Source organism: Xyrauchen texanus, chromosome 9 (genome assembly GCF_025860055.1).
Source record: "Xyrauchen texanus isolate HMW12.3.18 chromosome 9, RBS_HiC_50CHRs, whole genome shotgun sequence".
NCBI classification, from domain to species: Eukaryota; Metazoa; Chordata; class Actinopteri; order Cypriniformes; family Catostomidae; genus Xyrauchen; species Xyrauchen texanus.
Genome location: NC_068284.1, coordinates 25,030,058 through 25,056,606, shown reverse-complemented (window position 1 = coordinate 25,056,606; position 26,549 = coordinate 25,030,058). Strand labels below are relative to the sequence as shown.

General features: G+C 46.2%; 1 protein-coding gene across 5 annotated transcripts; it reads left to right on the top strand.

Moving 5' to 3' along the window:
• The first annotated feature begins 27 nt into the window (after nt 1–27).
• Nucleotides 28–25,698, top strand: LOC127649514 (E3 ubiquitin-protein ligase RNF31-like). Of its 5 annotated transcripts, none has more exons than XM_052134657.1 (14): nt 28–136; nt 1,308–1,553; nt 1,644–1,685; nt 1,912–1,943; nt 2,052–2,264; nt 2,370–2,549; nt 6,373–6,471; nt 10,008–10,097; nt 12,391–12,505; nt 12,593–12,698; nt 12,807–12,920; nt 13,308–13,371; nt 13,471–13,584; nt 25,657–25,698. In XM_052134657.1, the coding sequence occupies exons 1-11, from the start codon at nt 109–111 to the stop codon at nt 12,880–12,882; spliced, it is 1,227 nt and encodes a 408-aa protein (XP_051990617.1). In that variant the 5' UTR covers nt 28–108; the 3' UTR covers nt 12,883–12,920; nt 13,308–13,371; nt 13,471–13,584; nt 25,657–25,698. The 5 variants fall into 5 exon arrangements, with proteins under 5 accessions (XP_051990617.1, XP_051990616.1, XP_051990614.1 ...); XM_052134656.1 differs by lacking the exon at nt 25,657–25,698 and adding an exon at nt 18,189–18,300; XM_052134654.1 differs by lacking the exon at nt 25,657–25,698 and adding an exon at nt 13,640–13,820.
• Nucleotides 25,699–26,549: the final 851 nt, after the last annotated feature.

Genomic DNA, 26,549 nt, shown 5'->3' with positions numbered 1-26,549 from the left:
TTAAATTAATCAGAGATTATCTCTGCTTCAGGTTCAGCCAGTAGTTCCTCTGACATAAACGACATTGATGACCTGTTCAAAAGCCTTCAATTACAAGGAGTAGTCAATATGTGCCAGCTGGACAACAGAGACAAAGGTATATAGCAACCAGTGTTGGGTAGTAACAGATTACATGTAATATGTATTATGCAGTCAGATCATGAAAATCAAGTAACTTGTAATTAAATTAAACTATATTTTCAAAATACTTGTAATCACACTACAGTTACTTTTTATGGCATACTGCAATGGCAGAAAATGTATCATCATTTATTGATCACTATAATTTTTTTATTTATTTTTTACTCTAAATCAGCCTACTCATGATATACTGTTCGTTCAGCATCACTCAAACAATTTGACCATGCATTCTCATGACTGTTAAATATGCAAGTTATTGATTTTATGATCACAAATTAATTTTTATGTTCATTAATTTTCGTATCAGTAATTGTTTTATACACTTAAAATTAACTTGATTTCTCAGTGTAAGGTTTAATGCACTTTTAAACAGTGTCATGATTTTGTGAGGCTCTTTTTTTAGCAATAAAGAATCAAATATATTTTCCTTCATATTTGTATTTTTATGTTAAAATGGTACAAGATTATCCTACTCAAATGCAAGTGGCATAAAGAGTTAAATTGGAATAATCCAAAATTAATCGGATTAGAATACCCCAGAAATGTAATCTGCAAAATGATGTTACTGATTTCAATTTGTGTCATGTAATTTGTAATCAGTACCCAATTAAAATTAAGAAGTAATCTATCCTGCACTGAAAACAACATACACAGTAATCTAATAGTGTTTAAATGTCTTAATATCAATACATTAGATACACAATATCAAGCAAGTAACATCTGCAAACAAATAAATGAATAAATAAATATCCTTGACCTTTACTCAGAACTAACTTCCCTTTCTTTAGCCATTTTTTCATTTACTTCTTCTAACCAACTGGTCCCAATGTAATTTTTAGTAGACGACTGAACAATATACAGTATATGTTGTTTTATCATTTAAAGCCTAACAAAAATATTTTTGTGAAATCTTTTGCGTGAAAAGTGTGTTTGTGCAATATTTATCTAAAATAAATGCCACTTGGTTTGATATCTTAGATAAAGCAAAGACTTTCATAAAAAAATTAGTCTACTGTATATTGAACCCCACGGTATAGTAACATTGTTATTGGTGCTGATTACACACCATTGAATATAATGATGTTCCACTGATTAAATACAAACTTTTTTGTATCTCTCTTGTAAAGATGTCCTCAATGCTGGGGGACCGTGGGAGGATGGTGATGGTGGCCCAGTGGTTCACTCAGCCTTGGTGGATAACTGTCACAAGGTGGTTGTGAACAGGCTTCCTGTGGGGGTCTGTCCCAGCAAGATGAAAAACAAGCTTACCATCTACTTTCAGAGGAACCACCATGCTGGGGGAGAGGTTATGGATGTCAATTATCCTGCAGCCCAGCCAGACCAGGCATGGGCCCTCTTCAGAGAATACAGAGGTACTAAAAGCACAAAGAATAAAATTACCCATAAATAAAACATTCTGTCATCATTTGCTCACCCTCAGTGTTCAAATGCATATTTTCCAGACTCTTATGACTTTCTTTCCTCCATGGAACACAAAAAGAAAGGTTAGGCAGAATGATAGCCTCAGACACCATTCACTTTCATTGTATGGATAAAAAGATGCAATAAGAATCTGTTTAAAGCTGTTTTATTTTACATGGAGCTGGTCGCCTCATGTGGGCCACCATGTTTAAATGACATGACCAGCCTAACACCAATAATCTTTGTATCCGCCCTATTATTTGGCACCTTTGTTTTAAAATTGTCTTGCGTGAATTTTCTCTTTTCCAGATGCAGCACAGGTTCTGAAACAGCCTGCCAGGGTGATTACAGTTAATGAGTAGCAATTTCTTATTCAGCTGAAGAAATTTGAGGACATAGAGGTAAGGGAAGGCCAAAATCAGAATATCTTTTTTACTTGCTTTTTACAGGATAGCACTGCACAAGGAACGTACTGTCAGAAACCAGGTGGTATCCAAGCTGAAAAGGTGGAAATGTTTCGGAGCATCTTGAGTCTGGAGCAGTGCCGTTTCAGCCCCACTGATGTGCTGGAAGCAGTGCAGTCTTGCCGGGACCTTGAATCTGCTCTGAAATATCTCTCCCATGACTGCCCAATATGCCAGGAGCAAGTGTCCTTCAACAGGGTGAGAATAAAGGAATTTTGTACTTGACCTAAACATATGGAGCTTGATATTAGTTATTCATATTAATTATAAAATCTAGTGTTAAACCTGTTTCTTTCTCTTTAGATGATCACCATGACACACTGCTCTTGCACATTCTGTGTGAGCTGTTTTAAGAAATACTTCTCCTCTGTCATCAAGGAGAAGTGTATAGTGCATGCAGTGTGTCCTATCTGTAATCTCCCTGATTTACGAGGGGGCCATAGGGAAGAGTCAATGGAATACTTCAGTCTGCTCGACACACAGGTGTGGAACCAGGTTTTTCGGCCTTTTGCTATTTGAGAGGTGAGAAGAGAGAGCAAAAAGTGATAGAATTGGGGGGGGGGTGTTGAATTAATTATATTTTCATTGCTCACTTAACCACCACTGCTCAATGTGTCACAGCTTTTGTGATCAGTATTAGGCCAAGGTGCCGCATTTTTATAATAGTGGTTCTCAACTGGTTTTGCTTTAGGAACCAGATATTACACTGGATACAAAACAGTACCAACAGTATTGCACTAATGTAAACACAAATGTTCTCCAAATCAAACATTAAAATGTATAAATATTACCATGAACTGCACAGATCCAATAATATGTATTAACAGAACATACTGTACATAACATATGTTGAATTGGAAAAATAATCATTTTGGTTTCTAAATGTCTCTTGAATTTAGTAGGTTCGTGCTTTCCTCACAAAACACAATGTGGTTGGCACAAACATTGTTTATACTTACTACAATTGAATCTATATTAAATGTAGTCTAAGTTGATTTATATATATATATATATATATATATATATATATATATATATATATATATATATATACAGTTGAAGTTATGAGTTTACATACACTTAGGTTGAAGTCATTAAAACACATTTTTTAACTACTCCACAGATTTCATGTTTGCAAACTATAGATTTGGCAAGATGTTTAGGTCTTCTACTTTGTACATGACACAAGTACATTTTCTAACAATTAACTACAGACAGATTGTTTCACTTTTAATTGATATATCACAATTCAAGTGGGTCAGAAGTTTACATACACTAAGTTAACTGTGCCTTTAAGCAGCTTGGAACATTTCAGAAATGTATGCAAAGTTTTTATGCTATTAGCTTCTAATAGGCTAATTGGAGTCAATTGGAGGTGTGCCTGTAGATGTATTTTAAGTCCTACCTTCAAACTCAGTGCCTCTTTGCTTGAAATCATAGTAAAATCAAAAGATCAGTCAAGACCTCAGAAAAAAATTGTGGACCACCATAAGTCTGGTTCATCCTCAGGAGCAATTTACAAACGCCTGAAGGTACCACGTACAACAATTGTATGCAAGTATAAATACTATGGGACCATGCAGCCATCATACCGCTCAGGAGGGAGACGTATTCTGTCTCCTAGAGATGAAAGTAGTTTGGTGCGAAAAGAGCAAATCAATCCCAGAACAACAGCAAAGGACCTTGTGAAGATGCTGGAGGAAACATGTAGACAATAATCTATATCCACAGTAAAACAAGTTCTATATTGTCATAACGTGAAAGGCTGCTCAGCAAGAAAGCCACTGCTCCAAAACCACCATAAAAAAGCCAGACTACAGTTTTCAAGTGCATGTGGGGACAAAGATCTTATGTTTTGGAGAAATGTCATCTGGTCTGATGAATTTTTTTTTTACTGTTTGGCCATAATGACCTTCGTTATGTTTGAAGGAAAAAGGGTGAGGCTTGCAAGCCGAAGAACACCATCCCGACCGTGAAGCATGGGAGTGGCAGCATCATGTTGTGGGGTGCTTTGCTGCAGGAGGGACTGGTGCACTTCACAAAATAAATGAGGAAGGAAGATTATGTGGATACATTGAAGCAACATCTCAAGACATCAGCCAAGACATGTTAAAGCTCGGTCGAAAATGGGTCTTCTAAATGGACAATGACTCCAAGCATATCTCCAAAGATGTGACAAAATGGCTTAAGGACAACAAAGTCAAGATATTGGAGTGGCCATCACAAAGCCCTGACCTCAATCTGATTGTGGGCAGAAGTGAAAAAGCATGTGCGAGCTTGGAGGCCTACAAACCTTACTCAGTTACACCAGTTCTGTCTGGAGGAATGGGCCAGAATTCCAGCAACTTATTGTGAGAAGCTTGTGGAAGGCTACCTAAAACGTTTGACCCAAGTTAACAATTTAAAGGCAATGCTACCAAATACTAATACAGTGTATGCCAAATTCTGACCCACTGGGAATGTGAAAAAAAACTGAAATAAATAATTCTCTCTACTATTATTCTGACATTTCACATTCTTAAAATAATGTAGTGATCCTAACTGACCTAAGACAGGGAATGTTTTCTTCGATTAAATGTCAGGAATTGTGAAAAACTGAGTGTAAATGTATTTGACTAAGGTGTATGTAAACTTCTGACTTCAACTGTGTATATATATATATATATATATATATATATATATATATATATATATATATATATACATATGCAACTACTATACCAATATCCAAAACTATACCATGCATAGTTTTGTTTAGGTTTTTGAGGATGCATGCAACCTGTCCATGTTGGCACCTACCTAATTTGTCTAGTTTCCGCTAAGTGGCATATTTGTACCAAATTACCATAGAGTTCGGTTGGGTGCTATTAAAAGTTGATAAGTTTATTTATTTTGCCGTCCTAACCATGCATAATTATATTGTTACCAGGGCTGGGTAGATTACTTCTGAGTTGTAATCTGGTACTGATAACTAAATACATGATACAAAATTGCAATCAATAACATAATCTCTTGGATTATATTTTTAGGTAATTTAACCGGATTACTTTTGGATTACCTCTGACCTAAATGTTTTATTTGATGTCACTTGCATTTGAGTAGGATTGTCTATAGTTTTATCGTTTGAGTGGTGCTTAAGTCCACAAATTCAGAAGCATGGTCGCAAATGTATTTACATAGTGTAAAAAAATATGAAGGGAGTTGCATGTAATCCTCAGTAATGCTGATAGAGCTCCTGGTCCTACATCAATGACAGACTAAAATATGTTTGAATTTAAGAGGTATTTCTTATTGGAGAATTTCTAGAATGATTTACAGGTGCACTGACCGAACTCTATGGTAATTTGGCACAAATTTGGCACTTAGCGGAAACTAGCCAAATTAGGTAGGGTGCTAAATGCTGAAGACCATGTTAAACAAACATGGTCTTCAGCATTTTCAGCATTACGAACAACATCTATGTGTGCTAACAGATCAGACCAAGTTAGATTTGTGAATTGACCTTACAAAATAGCCTCAAAAGTTATTACTATGTGCATTGATTTACAAAAGTAATTTGCTAAATTTAAACTAACTTTACTGAACTAATGCAACGTTTCAGCATTTATGTGTGGATTACATTGTGAATATGAAATGACGCTTGTTTGTGCATTTTGATGCGTTTAATGGACAAAACTCTTTCAAAGACATAGGGACACATTGTTATTTGACACAAAGAATGATAATTCAAATAATAATTAGTATGTGTTTGTCAGGAGTTGGTTAGATATGCAGTATAAATGTGAAAACATGCAAGCACACCTCCAAGTGTTTCTCTAGATTTTATGTGATATTGTTTTTTTCAGAAGGGATATTATGTTTCAGAAGGCAGAGTTTACATTGCACAGTTATGTTTTTTTAAATAATTTTTTAGGGTAATTATAGCCACCAGGCTAGTGGCTAGTATTAGGTCTGTGTGTGTAATTCAACAATCTAATTACAAATACTACAGTTTTGGAATCTGATCCAGATTACATGTAATCCATTACTAACCAGCACTGATGGTTAACAATAGTTGCATTTTATTATTTGCATTTGGTGTTGCCTTTTTCTTGCTGTCCATGTTCCTAACAGACCTGGGAACTATTTGGGGGTTGTGACCCACCAATTGAGAAACGCTGTTTTAAAAGACATACTGAATTAAGAAACGTTTATTTTGTATGTATGTGAGTCCCATTTGGATTTATTAAACGTAACTAGGTAGAATAGATAAAAAATGACACATTTAAAAATATATATATATATTTATTTTTATTTTTATTTGTAGATCCGGTATTATTTGGACTCTCAGATCCATGAGCTTTTTCAAAGGAAGCTCAGAGACCAGGCACTTCAGGAAATGCCCAACTTTCGCTGGTGTGCACATGTAAGTTTGCAACTGTTTAACATAACCTCGGTTCCCCTTCTGTCACTCACTCGACGTTGTGTCGATGTAGTGACACCAGGGGTCTCTCTTGAGAGCCTTGGTTACCTCTTATCTTTGAGAAAAGACCTATGAGAATTGGGGAACAGAATTTGCATGCCCCTCCCCCGGACATGCAGGTATTAAGGGAGGGAAGCTCTTTTCAGTCTGTTCAGACAGATTTTTTCTTCGGAGCTGAGCGGTTGTGTTTCATTGAGCTGAGTAAACCCACTGCTTTATAAAGCATATGCTGTTGGAGATTCGGCGCATTTTCAGTGGCTTTTCTCTTCTTCCGAACGCCAGTGCAGACTACACCCCTGGCCGCTTCGACAGCCCTCTAAAAGAGTATATATTTCTCAAAAAGAGTACACATTGACATTGAAGTCTTTTTAAAGATGCATCTTTCTCAAGATGCCCTTCCATCTTTGTGTCATACCTGGATGCGTTCATTACCACTACCACTCTGAAGGCCATGGGCGCTGCCTCACGTATCTGGGCAGCGATCACTCCGAGGCAGCATTTGTGGATGGTTCATGTTCTCGCTGCGAGAACATGACCATGGTAACATTGCGTCGCAGCTTTCCTTCTTCGGTGGGAAAGCCGCTCTAGCTGCCCCCCCACGTCGTGCATTCTACCCATGGTTATAGGGCCGGCTCGGCTGGCGCTGGAAGCGATTTCAGGAGTTTAACGGGTGCGGTTTCACCAGGTAAATCCCTGCGGACCACCCGTTCCCCAACACGCTCGTCTGCCCCTATCCGGTTCCAAGATGAGACCGGCTCACCTTACGGCCAGTCTAATGTCTCTTTTGGAGCTCCCGAGCTGGATGAGAGTTTTGCCGCTGCATCAGAGAGCGTTTTGGCGGACTCCGACGCTGAGGACTCGACTGGGAATAGGGCCTTCCGGTGTGCCGGCCCAGTCTGAGGCCAATGCCGAGCAGTCCGCTATAATTTCCTGGGCCACCGCGAGTGTTGGGCTGGACTTGAACCCTCCGTCCTCTCCTCAGCACGCTCACAGACATGCCCACCCTGGGTTCCTTTCTTCCTGGAGGTGCATGATGAGCTGACGATGTCGTGGAGGGCACCTTTCACTGCCCGAAACCAACGTCCTCGCTCGTCCGCTCTCTCTATCCTTGACAGCAGGGCGGTCCATGGGTACACGGAGCTCCCCCAGGTGGATAAGGCAGTTGCTGTGCACCTGTACCTGGTGGGATCGACCATCACTCTCCTACAAGGCCTGTAGGTTGATGTCTTCTCTGGCAACCAAGGCCTAAAGCACCGCTTAACAGGCCGCCTCCGCCCTGCACCCCATGGACCTCCTGCAAGTCCACCAGACCAAGGTGTTAAAAGATCTGTACCTGGGTAGTCCTGATCTGATGTGCTGCAGGAACTCTGCTCTGTGATCGACCTCGACCTTCGGGCCACGAAGGTCACAGCGCCCGAACTCGGACAGGCAATGGCCAACCTCGTGGTGCAGGAACACCACCTGAATCTGGTAGAGAAGCGGGACTTTCTAAACACTCCCATCTCCCAGATCGGCCTATTCGGTGGCACTGTTGAGGACTTCGCCCAGCAGTTCTCGGCGGTGAAGAAACAGACGGAGGCCAACCAACACATTTTGCCCCACCACAGCTCAAGATCCCGCACCCTGTCTGCTCACCTAGGGCATCACCCTGCAGCGTTGAAACCCTAGGCAGAACCTCCTCCTCAGTCGCCTACACGCCCCAGGCCGGTACGTGGAGCAAGGTAAGTGCTTCAAGCTTCTCCTCAGCACAAATACCTCGGGACGAAGCAATGCTCCCTGACTTCATGTCGCCTGCTCCCCCCTGCCGCGAGGCCTCACCTCCAGGTACATCACACATGATTGTCCCCTTAGTGCCCCTCGCCCAGAGCTTGGACGTGTGGCTTACGCTTTCCAACCCATCACGTGGCTGGCCAGGACCATCCGACTCGGCTACGTGATTCAGTTCGCCATGCACCCGCCCCGCTTCAGCGGCGTCCTCTTCACCTCAGTGCGGTGGCTCCTTTATAGGGCTGAGTGGCTCCTTTATAGGGCTGCGGCAGGGTTGGCACATCAACTGCCTAGAGTTGCTAGCTATATTACTTGCCATGTGCAGATTCCTGCCGCTGATCTGCTGCAAGCACGTATTGATCCGCTCAGACAACACAGCGACAGTAGCGTATATAAATTGCCAAGTCGGCGTGCGCTCTCATCGCATGTCGCAACTCGCCCGCCCGCCCGCCATCTCCTCCTTTGGAGTCAGCAGCGGCTGAGGTCGCTGCGCGCCACTCATGTCCCGGACAACCTCAACACCACAGCGGATGCGCTGTCATGGCAGGTAACACTCAGCGGAGAGTGGAGACTTCACCCTCAGGTGGTCCAGCTGATTTGGGGTTGATTCGGCAGAGCACAGGTAGATCTGTTTGCCTCCCAAGAATCCACCTATTTGGATCGCACGTAGAGCTTTAGCTGCTCTGAACAGCTCTTTGTCTGCTTTGGTGGACAGCGGAAAAGGAACGCTGTCTCCAAATAGAGACTTCCCCACTGGATCGTGGATGCCATTGTGTTGGCCTACCAGACCCAGGCCGTGCCCGCCCCCTTGCGTGTTCGAGCACACTCTACAAGGAGTGTGGCATCCTTGTGGGCACTTTCCAATGGCACCTCTCTAGCAGACATCTGCAGAGCAGTGGACTGGGCAACACCCAATACCTTCGCGAGATTTTGCAATCTCCGGGTTGAGCCGGCCTCGTCCCGTGTTTTGTCAGGTGCGAACACATAGAATTCGGTAATACGAAACAGCCGGCCGGGTATATCGCTTGCGCATACCGCCTTTCCCCTCTCCTGAGGCGAAGACGTGCGCTCTACTCCCCCATTCAAGACCAGAAGTCATGGACCCTGGATGGCTTTCCTCCCTAGCCCTCTGGCTCCGAATTCAGCAGAGGAGTTCTCAGCCAGACCAACTTCAGAGTTGCCTGTACTGAAACAGGTGCTCCACAGGTACTGATTATTCCGTTAAACTCCTGTGATGTATTTTCTGCGGTACTGCATGTAACACGGCTGGCGCAGCCTGCTCCCATGCTAGTTACGTGCCCCCCCCCCCCTATTTAGATAGGGACCCCTAGTTCACTACATACACACAATGTCGAGTGAGTGAAAGAAGGGATGTGAGACTGTCGTAACCTCCGTTCCCTGATGGAGGGAACGAGACGTTGTGTCCCTCTTGCCACAACACTGTACTAGCCACTGAAATGGCCGAAACTTTACTCTCGGCTCAAAACCTGTCTAAACAGATGCACACTTCCCTCCTTTTATACCCGTATGTCCTGGGATGGGGCATGCAAATTCTGTTCGCCAATTCTCATTGGCCTTTTCTCAAAGATAAGAGGTAACTGAGGCTCTAAAAGAGAGACCCCTAGTGTCACTACGTCGACACAACGTCTCGTTCCCCCAAAACCATTTTATGTCTGTTTCTACATTTTATTAGAGGTGTGTTTCTTTCATAGTGTTGCTTTGGGCTCCTTCATGAAGCAGACAAGCTGAGGATGGACTGCCCCAGCTGTGGAAAAAGCACATGCTTTCAGTGCAAAAGGCCTGTAGGTTAACCCATTACAAATCACAGATCACTGAATGTGCAAATTTTGCAGTCAGATTATCAGGGTTCCTATGTTAATGGAAAACCTGGAAATATCAGGGAATTTCATAATTGTAATATCCAGGTCTGGAAATTTCAATACATTTTGTGTAATTTTAAAAGGTCATGTGAAAGTCATGGAAATGTCTATAGTGAATACATATGGTTCTAGTTATTCTTGGCAACAAAAAAAAAATGTATATGCTAGAAATACTTTTTTGGAAAGACAACCTCTTTATCATGAATTCTAATGAAACCTGTCAAGAATATGTCCTGGTCATATTTAACCAAGATCAATAGTAAAACAAAATATTCTCCTGGGATTTTCATACACAACAGTCTCTAGAATTTACTCCGAATGGTGCTAAAAACTATAAACATCCAGTGAGCGCCAGTTCTGTGGATGGAAATGCCTTGTTGATGAGAAAGGTCAACAGAGAATGGCCAGACTGGTTCAAGCAGACAGAAAGGCTACGTTAGCTGAAGCTGAGGCTGCAATGGGCCTACCATCCGTCTATGGTAACTCAGATAACTGCTCTATACAGTTGTGGTGAGAAGAATATCATCTCAGTATGCTAATCTGAGATGTGGGTTGGCGCTTTTTTGGCGGCACCTACACAATATTAGGCAGGTGGTTTTAAAGTTTTGGCTATATTACTGTATATATATACCATTCATAGTTTTGTTCAGGTTTTTGAGGATGTCATGCAACCTGTCCATGTTGGTACCTACATAATTTGTCTAGATTCTACTAAGTGCCATATTAGTGCCAAATTACCATAGAGTTTAGTTGGATGCTATTAAAATTTGATAAGTTTATTTACCTAACCATGCATAATTATTACTATGTCTAAAATTGCAATCAGTAATGTAATCTCTTGCAACATTTGTTTAGGTAATTTAATCTGATTACTTTTGGATTACCTATGACCTAACTCTTTTATTTGATGTCACTTGCATAGTAGGTTTATCTATGTTTTTATTGTTTGAGTGTACCAGTGGCTAGAGTAAGTAAAGTCACTTGGGTTACCTTCCAATATCGCTATATTGTTGTTCTCGCTCTTGGTGGGGCAGTGAATAGCATGAGTCTCCATACGTGCTAGGCCTCTGCAGTAACGCACTCAGCAAGCCACGTGATAAAATGCATGGGCTGACTCACAAACGGAGGCAACTGAGATTCATCTTCCACCTTCCAGATCAAGGCGAGTGACTATGCCGCCACAAGGAATTTCATTGGAAATTGGGCATGACAAATTGGGAAGAAAAGGGGATAAAATCTTTTTTTTTTAAAGAGTTTACTCAGAATGGTGCCAAAAACAAAAAACATCCAGTGAGTGGCAGTTCTGCAGACGGAAATGCCTTGTTGATTAGAGAGGTCAACGGAGAATGGCCAGACTGGTTCAAGCAGACAGAAAGGCTACGTTAGCTGAAGCTGAGGCTGCAATGGGCCTACCATCTGTGTACCTCAGCAGAAATCGAGATTCATCAGACCAGTCTATGTTTTTACAGTTTTTAACTTTCCAGTTTTGGTGAGCCTGTACCCACTGCAGCCTCAGTTTTCTGTTCTTGGTTGACAGAAGTGGAACCCGACATGGTTTTCTGCTGTTGTAGCCCATCTGCCTCAAGATACAACGTTTTCAATGTTTTTTGTTTTTGGAACCATTCTGTGTAAATTCTAGAGATTGGTGTATGTGAAAATCCCAGGAGATCAACAGATACAGAAATACTCAAACCTGTCCATCTGCCAACAATAATCATGCCACTGTCGAAATCACTGAGATTTCTCCCCCATTCTTATGGTTGATATGAACATTAACTGAAGCTCCTGACCTATATCTGCATGATTTTGTGCAACACTGCTGCCACATGATTGACTGATTAGATAATTGCATGAAAAAGTAGGTGTACAAGTGTACCTAATAAAGTGTTCGGTGAGTGTAATTTCACTATGTATAAAATCTTAATGGCCTAAAAATAGGCTTCATCATCTTTATGCAATAATTAATATCTTAATTGTTTCCTTTGATTTGGGGGTAAAATGGAACCACAACATTTTCTTGACAGGTTGTGTGAGAATCACTCTTATCCAGCTATCACAAACGACTGGAAAATTAATGGAAAAATCATGTAAATTTATTGGTCAAAAGGTGTGGGAACCCTGGAGTATTCTGAAATGCTCACATTCACCAAGCACTTTGATAGTACTCGTGACCTCATATTGATGGATGTTCTGCATCTGGATGCTTGTTTTCTAGTGGGCTCCACAGCATGAAGGGATCTCCTGTGAGAGGTTCAAAGAGTGGGAGCAACTCAACAGCCCAGAGTACCAAAATTCAAGACTGGAGCAGCTCCTCAGCAGGAACAAAATAGGTAAAACCTGGCAAACATGTACAAAAATCTGTCTTATTGCAAAGGGTCACGGTTAGTCCTCTGTAACATTCTACATGCCCCTTTCAGACTGTCCAAAATGCAAATTTCGCTTCTTCATGGCTAGAGGAGGCTGTTTGCATTTTAAATGCACGAATTCTGCGGAGGATGCAGTCAGCCATTCAAACAGGGCTCTGTAAGTTTTTTCTCTCAGCTGTTGTCATATTATAGTTACCAGTTACCACAGAGCTCTGTATCAATTATTAAGAATGAGTATCTGTTATTATTAATTGTGTCTCTGTAGGCCTGTAATTTTTCTAATGAATGTGGAGCTAAGGGCTTACATGCTCATCACCCCAGAGACTGCCTATATCATTTGAGAGATTGGAGTGTCCCAAGACTACGAAACCTGCTGCAGGTGAGAGTCAACTCTACTATGATCTGGCTAAATCAAATCAAATAACTGTATTGTCACTCCAACATACACACTAGTGTAATGATGAGTTAAAAACCTTTATGCATACAGAACATAATATAATATAGTATGAGAACATAATTAATGAGAATAAACTATATACTCTTACAGTATTCACATAATGCACAAAATACAAATGTGTGCAAAATACACATATTTTTTACAGAATTACAAAATGTCCAAAGTAATTGGGATATTAAGACATAATACAATGTGCAAATTACCGATTAAACAGTTGAGATTATGATATTATTAAATAGGTAAATAGTGTTCATTTACCACCATCATATCCTGCAGTTATGGTAAAATTACCTTTATTTATCCTTGCAGTACTATGGAGTATCACATCTGCTAATTTTCTGCCCCAAAAGTACAGTACGGAGACACTCAAAAGGTTCAACTTTTGCTTTAAAATATGACTAAATGTGAATGTTATTTGCTTGTATGAGAAGATCATGTGATATTTTTAAGTGTTTAAATGTGTCTGTTATAGGCATTTGTGGTGTAATGGAGTTCCAAGAAACAGGAGCTGTGAAAGAGGAGCCATGTAGATGCCTAGCTGTGGCAGCGGGGGCGTGGTCAAGCGCCCGTCCGGGAGAGAAAAGCGGTAAGGGCGCTCACACCTGAGCTAAATGATGACTAACACCTGTCTCTAATTTCAGTAACATGAGGAGAGCGGCATAAAAAGGGCAGGAGTGACAGAGCACGAGAGAGAGAACCCGACCCAGAAAGCGAACATTGCACGTTATCAAACAAAGAAAAATAAACTCACCCCTTAAGTTGACGTTTGTGTCTGTCCCGTCCTTGAACTGTGTTACAGTGGTGCCAAAACCCGGGACTATTTTTTTTGTGATGGAACCAAGTCAGCCCGTAGAGTCCTCCCAGCTGGCGGAAATCCTCCAGTCCCTCAGCTAATCTCCATCAGGGCCACCAACAAACCCTGCTTGAGCTCCGGCAGGATCAAGATCGGCGGTTCTTTGAGGTCATGCGGGCTCAGGCAGAGGACCGACTACGCTATCCGAGCCTCCTCAGCCAGGAGGCTGCGTCAGCATCAGCCGCGACCCCGGACACCAGCGCTACGCTGCCCCGCCCATGTTACAGAAGATGGGGGTGGCAGATGATCCGAGGCCTTCCTCGACTTGTTCGAGAGGACGGCTGACATCTGGGGCTGGCCGCCCGAACAGTGGGCAGCCCGCCTAATTCCTCTCCTGTCCGGGAAGCACAGCTCGCGGCGCAACAACTGCCAACGACGAGCCTCCTGGCTTACTCCAACCTAAAGAGGGCCATCCTGCAGCGGGTTGGTCGGAGCCCGGAAGAGAATCGCCAGCTCTTCCGGAGCATGAAGATGGAGAAGTCCGACCGCCCGTTTGCGTTTGTTCAACGGCTCGGGGCGCCTGTCGGCGGTGGCTGCTCGCGGGGGACCGCGACGTCGAGGGAGTCATCGATCAGGTGGTACTGGAGCAATTCACGCAAAACCTGCCCAGGAGAACGGCGGAATGGGTCCAGTGCCACCGCCGGCGTCGCTGGAGGCAGCTGTTCAGCTTCATGGAGGACCACCTGGCGGCGATACCAAGGACAGATGAGCCCTCCCCTCTCTCTCCCTTCCCCTGTGTCTTCCCTGTTTCCCCCTGTTCCCTCTCGCTCTGCTCTCTCCCCAGGTCCGTTCCTGCCCCCGCAGGCGTGGAGGATACAGTCGACCTGCTTCCCGGTCGTGGGAGAACCCGAGCAACCCTTCCCCATCTTTCAGTCGCTCTCCTCCTCAGGTGGTGGTGCCCGCCAGCACGGGTGCGGCCGTGGCGCCTGGGCCGGTCTGCTGGAGGTGCGGGGACCCGGACCACTTCTGGGATCAGTGTCCGCTGATGGAGGTGGGGGCGGTGGTGCGGGTCCCTGATGTCCCGCAGGCTGCCCCGGTCGGGCTGGAGCGTGCGGATCCCGGTAAGGATCCAGGGGGTACATACCAAGCTTTGATGGATACCGGCTGTAATCAGACCACCATCCACCAACGCTTGGTTCAACCCGGGCTTTGGGCACAGCTAAGCGAGTGAGGGTGAGGTGTGTGCATGGGGATGTTCACAAGTATCCCTTGGTGACTCTGGCGATTAAATTCGGGGAGAAAAGCATAGTGTGGAGGCAGCGGTTAGTTCCGCCTCACCCATCCGCTAATCTTGGGTACTGATTGGCCAAATTTTAGAAATGTATTAGAGGGAGTCTGTGCGGATGGGTCCTGCATGAAAGTAAAGAGATGTGTGATGTGCGATGCTTTGGCGGGAGGCGGAGCCGGGGCCGTCCTCGGCTGCTCCAGTGACGAGGGAAGGGGCGAGGGTCACCCCTCCCTCAGGGAGTTCCCTGAGGGGACTTCCCCTTGGAGCAGTCGTGCGATGAAACCCTTAAACACGCCTTTGACCAAGTGAGAGTAATCGATGGTCAACAACTCCGGCCAGGTGTCGCCATTTCATATCCGTATTTTTCAGTTATTAAAGATCGGTTGTATAGAGTGGCGCAGGGCGGCTCAAACAAAGGAGGAGGTGACACAATTGTTGATTCCACGGAGCCGCCGGAAATGGTTTTCCAGGCGGCTCACTATAATCCTATGGCCGGTCACCTGGGGAGCGGAAAACACTTCTCCGTCTAATAGCCCGTTTCTATTGGCGGGCATTGGCGGCGACGTCCGCAGGTGGTGTGCGGCGTGCGCGAATGTCAGCTGGTAAACCCACCGGCCACCCCAAAAGCGCCTTTGCGCCCCTTCCATTGATCGAGGTTCCCTTCGAGAGAATTGGAATGGACCTCGTCGGGCCATTAGAACGGACGTCACGTGGACATCGCTTTGTGTTAGTCCTGGTGGATTACGCAACGCGGTATCCGGAAGCAGTGCCTCTGAGCAACATCTCAGCACGCAGTGTTGCAGGGGCACTCTTCAAGATAATCTCCGGGTGGGGGTTCGAAAGAAATCCTCACCGATCAAGGCACTACATTTATGTCACGAACACTTCGCGAACTTTACGAATTGTTGGGCATTAAGTCGATTCGCACTAAGCGTGTACCATCCTCAGGCGGATGGGCTGGTGGAACGATTTAATAAAACATTAAAAAATATGATTCAGTAAATTGCGTGCACGAAGACGCTAGGAATTGGGATAAGTGGCTGGATCCCCTGTTATTTGCAGTACGAGAGGTTCCGCAAGCCTCCACGGGATTTTCCCCATTTGAGCTGCTATACGGACGGCGCCCACGCGGGTCCTCGGCGTCATCCGTGAAACTTGGGAGGAGGGACCTTCCAATGCCAAAAATGAAATTCAATACGTTCTTGATCTTAGAGCAAAACTCCATACACTGGGGCAATTAACACAGGAGAATTTGCTCCAGGCTCAAGAACACTAGCGCCGGCTGTATGACAGGGGTGCTCAGCTCACGGGAATTTGCACCGGGAGATAAAGTGCTTGTATTACTCCCAACATCGAGCTCAAAATTACTCGCCAAGTGGCAAGGACCCTTTGAGGTCACCACGACCAGTAGGGGACCTCGATTATGAAGTTAAGCGTGCCGATAGAGGGTGGCGTCAAATATATCACCTCAACCTCCTAAAATTGTGGAGGGAAGAGGCGGCCTCTGTGGCGTTAGCAGCGGTAGTTCGGAGAGGGCGGAGCTCGGACCGAGGTAAACAAAGCCTGCGATCCTAACACCCGGTTCGTGTGGAGACCACCTCTCACCACGCCAACTTCGCAGAGGTTTCGAACTGCAAAAGGAGTTTGCGGGCGTGTTCTCTCCTCTACCGGGCCGTACAGACATCATACAACACCACATCGAGACCGAGCGGGCGTGAGTGGTGCGTTGCCGCCCTTATCGCTTGCCCGAACATAAAAAAAATAGTTTGGGAAGAATTGGACGCGATGCTGGACATGGGAGTAATAGAAGAATCTCACAGCGATTGGTCCAGTCCGGTCGTCCTTGTTCCCAAGAGCGACGGGTCTGTCCGTTTCTGTGTGGATTATAGAAAAGTCAATCGCGGTGTCTAAATTTGACGCGTACCCAATGCCCGTGTTGATGAACTGCTCGATCGGTTAGGTTCTGCTCGGTTTTATTCGACCTTGGATCTAACGAAGGGTTATTGGCAGATCCCTTGACACCAATATCCCGTGAAAAGACGGCCTTCACCACGCCGTTCGGATTACACCAATTCGTGGCGCTTCCTTTCGGTTTGTTCGGGGCACCAGCCACGTTTCAGCGCCTCATGGATAGGATCCTCAGACCGCATACTGCTTACGCCGCTGCTTATCTAGATGATATCATCATTTATAGCAATGATTGGCAGCGGCACATGCAACATCTGAGGGCCGTCCTGAGATCGCTGCGGCGAGGCGAGGCTCACGGCAAACCCAAAAAATCTTGCGGTTGAGCGTGTGGAGGTACGGTATCTGGGGTTCCACTTGGGTCATGGCCAGGTGCGACCCCAAATTGACAAGACCGCGGCGATTGCGACTTGCCCTAGACCCAAGACCAAAAAGGGGGTGAGGCAGTTCCTGGGGCTGGCTGGCTATTATAGAAGATTTGTGCCTAATTATTCGGACGTCACCAGCCCGCTGACTGACCTTACTAAAAAGGGGGCTCCAGATCCGGTCCAATGGTCGGAGCAGTGCCAACAGGCGTTTATACAGATTAAAGCTGCACTTTGTGGGGGGCCGCTTTTGCATGCACCTGACTTCTCTCTCCCTTTTGTTTTACAGGCGGACGCTTCAGACAGAGGGCTGGGGGCCGTACTCTGCAGAGTGGTGGAGGAGAGAGCGCCGGTGCTGTACATTAGCCGGAAACTCTCCTTGAGGGAGACTAAGTACAGCACCGTGAGAAGGAGTGTCTGGCCATCAAGTGGGCGGTCCTCACCCTCCGATACTACCTGCTGGGGCGGGCCTTCACCCTCTGCTCGGATCACGCCCCACTCCAGTGGCTCCACCGCATGAAGGATACTAGCGCCCGGATCACCCGTTGGTATCTGGCTCTCCAGCCCTTTAAATTTAAGGTGGTCCACAGGCCGGGGTGCAGATGGCTGCCGCTGACTTCCTCTCCAGAAATGGGGGAGTGGTAGGCAGGCGGATGACGCCCGGCCTGAGTCGGCGGTGGGGTATGTGGCAGCGGGCGTGGTCAAGCGCCCGTCCGAGAGAAAGCGGTAAGAGCTCACACCTGAGCTAAATGATGACTAACACCTGTCTCTAATTTCAGTAACATGAGGAGAGCGGCATAAAAAGGGCAGGAGTGACAGAGCACGAGAGAGAGAACCCGACCCAGAAAGCGAACATTGCACGTTATCAAACAAAGAAAAATAAACTCACCCCTTAAGTTGACGTTTGTGTCTGTCCCGTCCTTGAACTGTGTTACACTAGCTTTCCCCGAATACAGTGATTACTGCATGTAAGGAACACTTACTTAAAGTCCCTGGTGTCAAAACTCTGATCAAACTGAAAATATCAGTGAATTTTAAATCTTAAAATCATGATTTCCAGGCCTGAAAAACCCATGAAAATTAATAACGTTAAAAAAGTAATGGAGATTTAAGTTTTTCTAGTTATGCTCTATTCTAAAATATCACATTTTCTAGAAATTGCTCTTTGTGAGTGCAATCTATATAAAATGTATATTGCAAATCTTTATTCAGTAATCACAAGTAGGCATGTGACGATATTCTGTAATATTACGTTAATTAACATGGACAATATTGTTATAGTGGGCACTTCAAAATACCATAAATAATTCTAGATAACCTTTTAGCCAAATTGTTTAAGATTGCACAGTAGTTTTGTTTTTCCATTAACGAATCAAGATTCACAAAACTGCATGTATGCGGCATGAATAGGGTTCCCACGCATCCTGGAAAACCTGGAATTTTGCAAGTCGTGGAAAATTAGAAAATTACCTAAATGTTCTGGAAAATAATTATTTGTCCTGGACAATATTTTAGTATAATAGATCTGTTTGACTGTGTTGCTAACAAGGTTTTTGTTACATGTATAAAAAAAATATAAGAATAATGTGAAATTGAAAGTGAATAGGTGTCAAATACAAAAAATAGTTTTTTCTCACCAACCTGATGGTGGGTGAGGAGAGTCCCTGTTCCATATCTAAAGCACTTTGAGTGTAGTGTCAGAAAAGCACTATATAAATATAACTTACATTCACTGGGTCATTTTATCACTGCCGGCAGCTACACATTGTGAAACAATGTCAACGGCTGTCATGAATGAATTCCTGTGACATATTTTCTCTGCTCATCTGCTGTCATCTCTGCATTAATCCTGCGAAATAGTTGAAATATTGATATAGCTAAAAAAAGATATTTTCTTTTCAACATTGTTGTTGTGTTAACCCCTAAAACATTTGAGGTATAAACCTTAGACAACAATGATGGTCAAACCATTTGAGAAACTACCATCAAAAACACAGAAACGCCAAAATGAAAGCTTGATTTAAATGGACGAATCTGTTTTTGCTTAAATATTACACTTGTTGGGCAGATAAAATGGAATCTTGGAAATGTCCTGGAAAACTGTGCCCTGGAAAGAGTGGGAACCATGTTAAATGACACATGAGCACTCTGATGTAAACAAAACCAATGTGGACTAGAAGCAAGGCTGAAGTAGGAATGCAGCAGACACTTTATCCGCCCTCTACTTGGATTGAGTTGGAAAAATGCAGAGAGATTGTTCTTTGAAGATGGTTTCCTTTGGTAATCATACCATGCAATTCAGCAATATAAATTTAACTTGTGATAGATCCGCTAGTTTTTTCAAAATGTTTTTGAAAACAGAGACTCTAAGAGACAACTAGCTAAGTGACACTAAGACGATAAACCAAAAGTGAACTGTTGTTGCCATTTGCAGAGTATTTAGCTAAAACTCTGCTAACTACACAGTAACGTTTGCATCTGTTTTATTGTATATTATTTACATTTCTTATGTAATTATTTAAATGTTCAATTTGGGTTTTTTTAATGTTCAGTAAGTTTCAAAGTTTTTTTGTGATCTGTTAATTTAAAAGGTCAGTTTGGATTTGAAAAAAGTAAATAAACTTGTATTAAGAGAACAATAAAGTTTGTTTATCTTTCAACCAGTATTTGTAATGTAATTCAATACAGTTATAAACATATAACTTGAAAAAGCTTCACCAATTATCATGATGTGAAAATGTGAGACCGTCACATGCCTAATGTTACGGCACCCAGCTCTGCCAACTCCACGCACTCTCGCTCTCTCTCCCCTGAATACTAAGTGCCTCATGCTTCAGCACAGCATTGATCATTAAGCTTTGATTGCTCCCAGCTGTCCCGCATTAAAACTCTCGCCCTGAGACTATATCTGCCTCGTTAACTCTGCATCCAGTGCGAAGTATTGTTTCACCCCATGTTGCATGTCTGAGCGTTCTCAAAGTTACACAATTGTTCCGATCCCAGCCTGTTACTAACCTTTCTGTCTGCCTGCAGCCTGCCTAACGACCCGTGCCCGTTTCTGGACTCTGATATCTCGCCGCCTGCCCCGAACCAAGCCTGTCTCACACCTCTCTGTCGTCTGCTGCCGATCTCGGATCCAGCCAGACCCGTGTCCCTGAGTTGAATCCTTCCCTGGGCATCAGACTGGACATTTACCTTGTGTTTACTCTCTGATGAGTAGTGTTTTCAGTTTCCTTGAAGTCTGCCCATTAAAACATTGTTGCAAATGGATCTGCCCGACATGTCTGAGTCATTACAGAATACTTCGCCAAACGAGGATCCAGCGACAATGACTGCTTTGTCGGCCGCTGTCACCAACCAAGCCTCCCAGCTGGCCGCTCATCACCATCAGTTATCCCGCCTGACCACGCTCACGGAGGAATTGATCACAGCGGTACGAGCCCTGCAAACGCCCATCGCGGCACCCACGGCCGCTCCAACATTCACCGCGCCGCCTCTCTCGCTAGACCAGCCGCACACTGCGAGCTCAACCCCGCACCTCGCGCGCCCTGAGAGGTATGAGGGTGACCCAGGTAAATGCAGAGGCTTTATTCTTCAATGCTCTTTGTATCTCGCCCAGCAGACAGCCTTGCACGCCACAGATGCCAGCAAAATCGCCTTCGTGTGCACGCTCCTCACCGGGCGCGCGTTGGAATGGATCACCGCGGTCTGGAAACCAGATGGCTCCGCCTTCTCTTCTTACGGAGAATTTCTGGAACGGTTCCAAGCGGTGTTCGAGCATGCTAAGGAGGGGAAGGGAGCCGAGGATCTGCTCTTGGAACTCTCACAGGGGAGATTGTCCGCCTCAGAGTACGCTCTCAAATTTCGGACGCTGGCAGCCCAAACCAGTTGGACAGAGAACGCTCTCAAGGTGGTCTTCCGAAGGGGTCTCCGACACGATTTGCAAGCGGAGCTGGCCTGTCGCGACGAGGGAAAGGATTTGGATCAGTTTATTCATCTCACCATCCAGCTGGACAACCTGATGCGCTCACGACGTCCCAGTCTCCGTCCCACGAGCGCCATGCGCGTCAGCCCCGCACCACGTGCTTCTAACTGGTCAGCTGAGACCTATGAGCCTATGCAGATCAACGCCTCACACATCTCCGAGGAGGAGAGGGAGCGCCGTCGATCCCTGAACCTGTGTCTATACTGCGGGGGTTCCGGTCATTTCCGTCTACACTGCCCTCTGCGACCTGCACACAAGGACAGAACCACGGTGAGTCTAACCCTTGACTGTTTAAATCCTCTCACCTGTGTATCGGTGCCTCTGGAATTCACCATAAAGGGGCAAGCTGTCAATGCCGTCGCCCTAGTGGACTCCGGGGCAGCCGGTAATTTCATGTCTAAAGTTTTTGCCCAGGTTCACGAGGTAGCCCTCATTCCTTGCACACCTCCGCTGTCCGTAGAGGCTGTCGACGGACGCCCACTCGGCACAGGGCGATCACGCACATGACCCAGACGCTGCGCATGCGTACCGGTCAGCTCCATCATGAGGAGGTCCAATTCTACGTTCTCCAAGCTCCCCACACTCCGGTCATCCTGGGCTTACCCTGGCTAAGGAAGCACAATCCTCAGCTGGAGTGGACGACCGGGCAGATAATCAGCTGGGAGAGAGATGCTTTTCGAGGTGTCTGTCTGTCGTCAACCCCTTAAAAGTCCACCGCATTACCGAACCCCGAGACGACGCCGTGCTATCTCGCCTACCCACCAGTATACCACGATCTAGCCGAGGCCTTCAGCAAGATCAAAGCCACCAAGCTACCGCCCCATCGGGAATACGACTGCGCCATAGACCTCGTCCCCAATAACACACCACCCAGAGGCCGCATCTTCTCACTGTCCCAACCTGAGACCGAGGCCATGCGAAAATACGTGGAGGAGGAGCTCGCAAAGGGGTTCATCCGTCCCTCCACTTCTCCTCTGTCAGCCGGGTTCTTCTTCGTCAAGAAAAAAGATGGAGGACTGCGACCCTGCATCGACTACAGAGCCCTGAACGAATGTACCATTAAGTTTCGTTACCCACTACCGCTGGTACCGGCCGCTCTAGAGCTTCTTCGCACGGCCAGATATTACACCAAGCTAGACCTGCGCTCCGCCTATAACCTGGTTCGAATCCGAGAGGGGGACGAGTGGAAGACGGCCTTCTCCACGAGCACTGGGCACTATGAATATCTCGTCATGCCGTTCGGCCTTTCTAACAGCCCTGCCGTCTTCCAATCCTTCGTCAACGACGTCCTCCGTGACCTGCTCCACCAAAATGTAATCGTCTACATAGACGACATCTTGATTTATTCTGACACCCTTGAAGCGCACATCCAGCATGTCCGCGCTGTACTTCAGAGGCTCCTTCGGTTCCAGCTCTACGCCAAGATAGAGAAGTGTGACTTCCATCAGACCTCGACCACCTTTCTAGGGTACGTCATCCGCCCGGAGGGCGTGGCCATGGATGAGAATAAGGTGCGAGCGGTCGTAGACTGGCCCCAACCCTCAACCCTAAAGGGGTTGCAACGCTTCCTAGGCTTCGCCAATTTCTATCACCGCTTCATCAGAGGCTTCAGCTCCGTAGCAGCCCGTTAACAGCTCTGGTTCGGAAGGGCACGAGAGGGCTAGCTTGGAATGAGGCCGCCTCCAGGGCTTTTAAGCAGCTCAAGAACAGCTTCACTTCTGCCCCCATTCTGCGTCATCCTAACCCTGAGCTACCCTTCGTGGTGGAGGTGGACGCTCGAACACCGGGCTAGGAGCGGTACTCTCCCAGCGTCAAGACGACCCTCCCAAGCTATATCCCTCGCCTTCTACTCCAGGAAGTTGAGCTCAGCAGAGAGGAACTATGACGTTGGGGACCGTGGAATTGCTGGCCATGAAGTCCGCTGCTGAGGAGTGGCGCCATTGGCTTGAGGGAGCGACTCACTCATTCTCTGTGTATACAGATCACAAGAATCTGGAGTATCTGCGTACAGCCAAGAGACTGAACGCACGCCAAGCCCGATGGTCTCTTTTCTTTTCCGGTTCCACTTCACAGTGAGTTACCGCCCGGTTCGAAGAACACCAAGGCTGATTCCCTGTCTCGCCTGTTCGACTCCGAAACAGAGGTCCTGACCCCAGAACCCATTATCAACCCAGCTCTCATCCTCGGACCAGTCCAATGGGACCTCGAGACCGAATGCGCTCAGGCCAACGCTGACCTCGAAATTCCCCCGGGCTGCCCCCCTGGGAGGATCTTTGTACCAGAAACCCTCCGTGACAGGGTGATGAACCACGTGCATGCCCTCTCCTGTTCCGGGCACCCCGGAATCACGGCAACGACCCAGCTCCTTCAGAACCGGTACTGGTGGCCCACGCTCACTCGAGACACGAGCGAATTCATTCGCCTTTGTAGAGTCTGTAACACCCAGAAGTCCTCTCGGCTGCTACCCGCGGGCCTCCTTCAACCCCTGCCCGTTCCCCAGCGGCCTTGGTCCCACATCGCGGTGGACTTCATCACTGATCTGCCTCCCTCTGAGGGCTACACTACCATCCTCACCGTCATCGACCGCTTCTCTAAGGCATGCCGGCTCATCCCGCTCCCCAGGCTACCCACCGCTCTGCAGACGGCGGAACATCTGTGTAACTATGTCTTTCGGTTCTCACGGGTTACCAGAGGACATTGTGTCTGACAGGGGACCCCAGTTCACTTCCCGCGTTTGGAATGCCTTCTGTGGGAGACTACAGATCAACGTGAGTCTCACATCGGGTACCACCCCCAGGCCAACGGACAGGTGGAGCGCCTCAACCAGGAGATTTCCCGCTTCCTCCGCTCCTACTGCCATCGTCAGCAAGGGGATTGGCATCGCTTCTTGATGTGGGCCGAATATGCCCAGAACTCCATCCGCAAGCACTCTACCGGGATGACTCCCTTTCAGTGCGTCCTCGGGTTCCAGCCCCCACTGTTCCCCTGGTCAGGTGAGCCCACCAGTGTCCCCGCCGTGGATGATTGGCTCCGGCGAGCGAGAGGACCTGGAACTTGGCCCACACTCACCTCCAGCGCGCGATAAGACGCAGCAAGGAGAGGGCAGACAGGCACCGCAGGGCAGGACCTGTCTACCAACCCGGCCAATGGGTGTGGCTATCCACCCGAGACCTACGCCTCCGGCTGCCCTGCAAAAAGCTAAGTCCGAGATTCTTGGGCCCATTCCAGATCATCCGTGAAATCACTCCTGTGTCATTTCGTCTTGACCTGCCCAGACACATGCGTGTCTCACCCACGTTCCACGTCTCCCTGCTCAAACCAGCCTCCGCCCAAGCTGTAGGGCGCAGAGAGGACTCCGAGGAGACGGCCACCCGACCTATCCTGGTAGAGGGCGAGGAGACCTACCAAGTGCATCGTCTGCTGGACTCTAGACGTCGCGGCGGGCATCTTCAATACCTCGTGGATTGGGAGGGCTTTGGACCAGAGGAACGTTCCTGGGTCAATGCCAGGGATATACTAGACCCGTCCCTCACTCAAGACTTCCACCGCAATCATCCTGATAGACCTGCTCCTCGACCTCGTGGCAGACCTCGCCGTCATCAGTTCTCTCGCGCCAGGAGACGCTCGCAGAAGGGGGGCTCTGTTACGGCACCCAGCTCTGCCAACTCCACGCACTCTCGCTCTCTCTCCCCTGAATACTAAGTGCCTCATGCTTCAGCACAGCATTGATCATTAAGCTTTGATTGCTCCCAGCTGTCCGCAGATTAAAACTCTCGCCCTGAGACTATATCTGCCTCGTTAACTCTGCATCCAGTCGCAGTATTGTTTCACCCCATGTTGCATGTCTGAGCGTTCTCAAAGTTACACAATTGTTCCGATCCCAGCCTGTTACTAACCTTTCTGTCTGCCTGCAGCCTGCCTAACGACCCGTGCCCGCTTCTGGACTCTGATATCTCGCGCCTGCCCCGAACCAAGCCTGTCTCACACCTCTCTGTCGCCTGCTGCCGATCTCGGATCCAGCCAGACCCGTGTCCCTGAGTTGAATCCTTCCCTGGGCATCAGACTGGACATTTACCTTGTGTTTACTCTCTGATGAGTAGTGTTTTCAGTTTCCTTGAAGTCTGCCCATTAAAACATTGTTGCAAATGGATCTGCCCGACATGTCTGAGTCATTACACCTAATCGCAAGCATCTGGAAAAAGTTGTGGAAATTCATTGGTTTTGCTTTTATAAAAACCGCAAACTGTTATGCCCACTTTTAGGTTACATTATAAAGAGTGTCTGGTAGAGCTAATAAACAAGAATGGACTGGACCCTGTGGTACTTTTAGATGGTGCTGAGTTGATGGCAGAACTGGACCGCTGGAAAGTGCCAGTCCCAGAGAAACAACCTTTAGAGCCAGATCTGCGTTACAAGGACAGACTTCGGCAGGTTGGTACTAGTCGGATATGTTACAATCAAGAGTAAAGCATAATTTATGTACACTGTGTAGTTATGTTAAACTTTCATTTCATTTGTAATAAGTCATATATAATACTGCATGTGCATACTATTCTCAGATTTTAAAAGAGAGGGTGGTTTTGACCAGCGGTGCAGCCCCTGGATTGAAGAAAGCTGCTCTACCCACACCCTCCTCATCTTCTCCTCCTGCGGCTGGAGCTCCATGGTAATCAGTTTTGAGTCGAGCGGAGTCTGAGGACTTCTAGCAAATACTGCTGCTGACTGATTGAAGAGCATATCAGAGCGCAGCCCTGGACACATAGGCAACTTTTCATGTCAAGTCTATTCACACTGGTTAGCAAAGATGGCATAGAACACATTTTTTGTGTGATTACTTTTAATTCATGCCAAACTAAGAATATCTTAACAATGGGCAGAGATTAATCTCCATTAATCTCCACTTTGACTTTCAGAATGTGAAATTGGAGATTGATAGTAAAAAAGGACTTAAATATATATCTGTTTCTTACCTCACCTATCACCTACGCTTCTTAAGATATGGATTTAACCACTGGAGTTATATGGATTAGTTTTATGTTACCTTTATGTGATTTTTGGATCTTCACAGGTCTGGTCAGCATTCACTTGCATTGTAAGGACCAATAGAGCTGAAATAAAATAATATTTGTGTTCTACAGAATAAAGTCATCACATC

Coding starts and splice junctions, on each gene's coding strand:
- LOC127649514 (XM_052134657.1), top strand. CDS start 109: ATGTGCCAGCTGGACAACAGAGACAAAG. Junction 2,550..6,372: donor TCAGTCTGCTCGACACACAG/GTGTGGAACCAG, acceptor TTTTATTTGTAG/ATCCGGTATTATTTGGACTC. Junction 10,098..12,390: donor GCTTTCAGTGCAAAAGGCCT/GTAGGTTAACCC, acceptor CTTGTTTTCTAG/TGGGCTCCACAGCATGAAGG.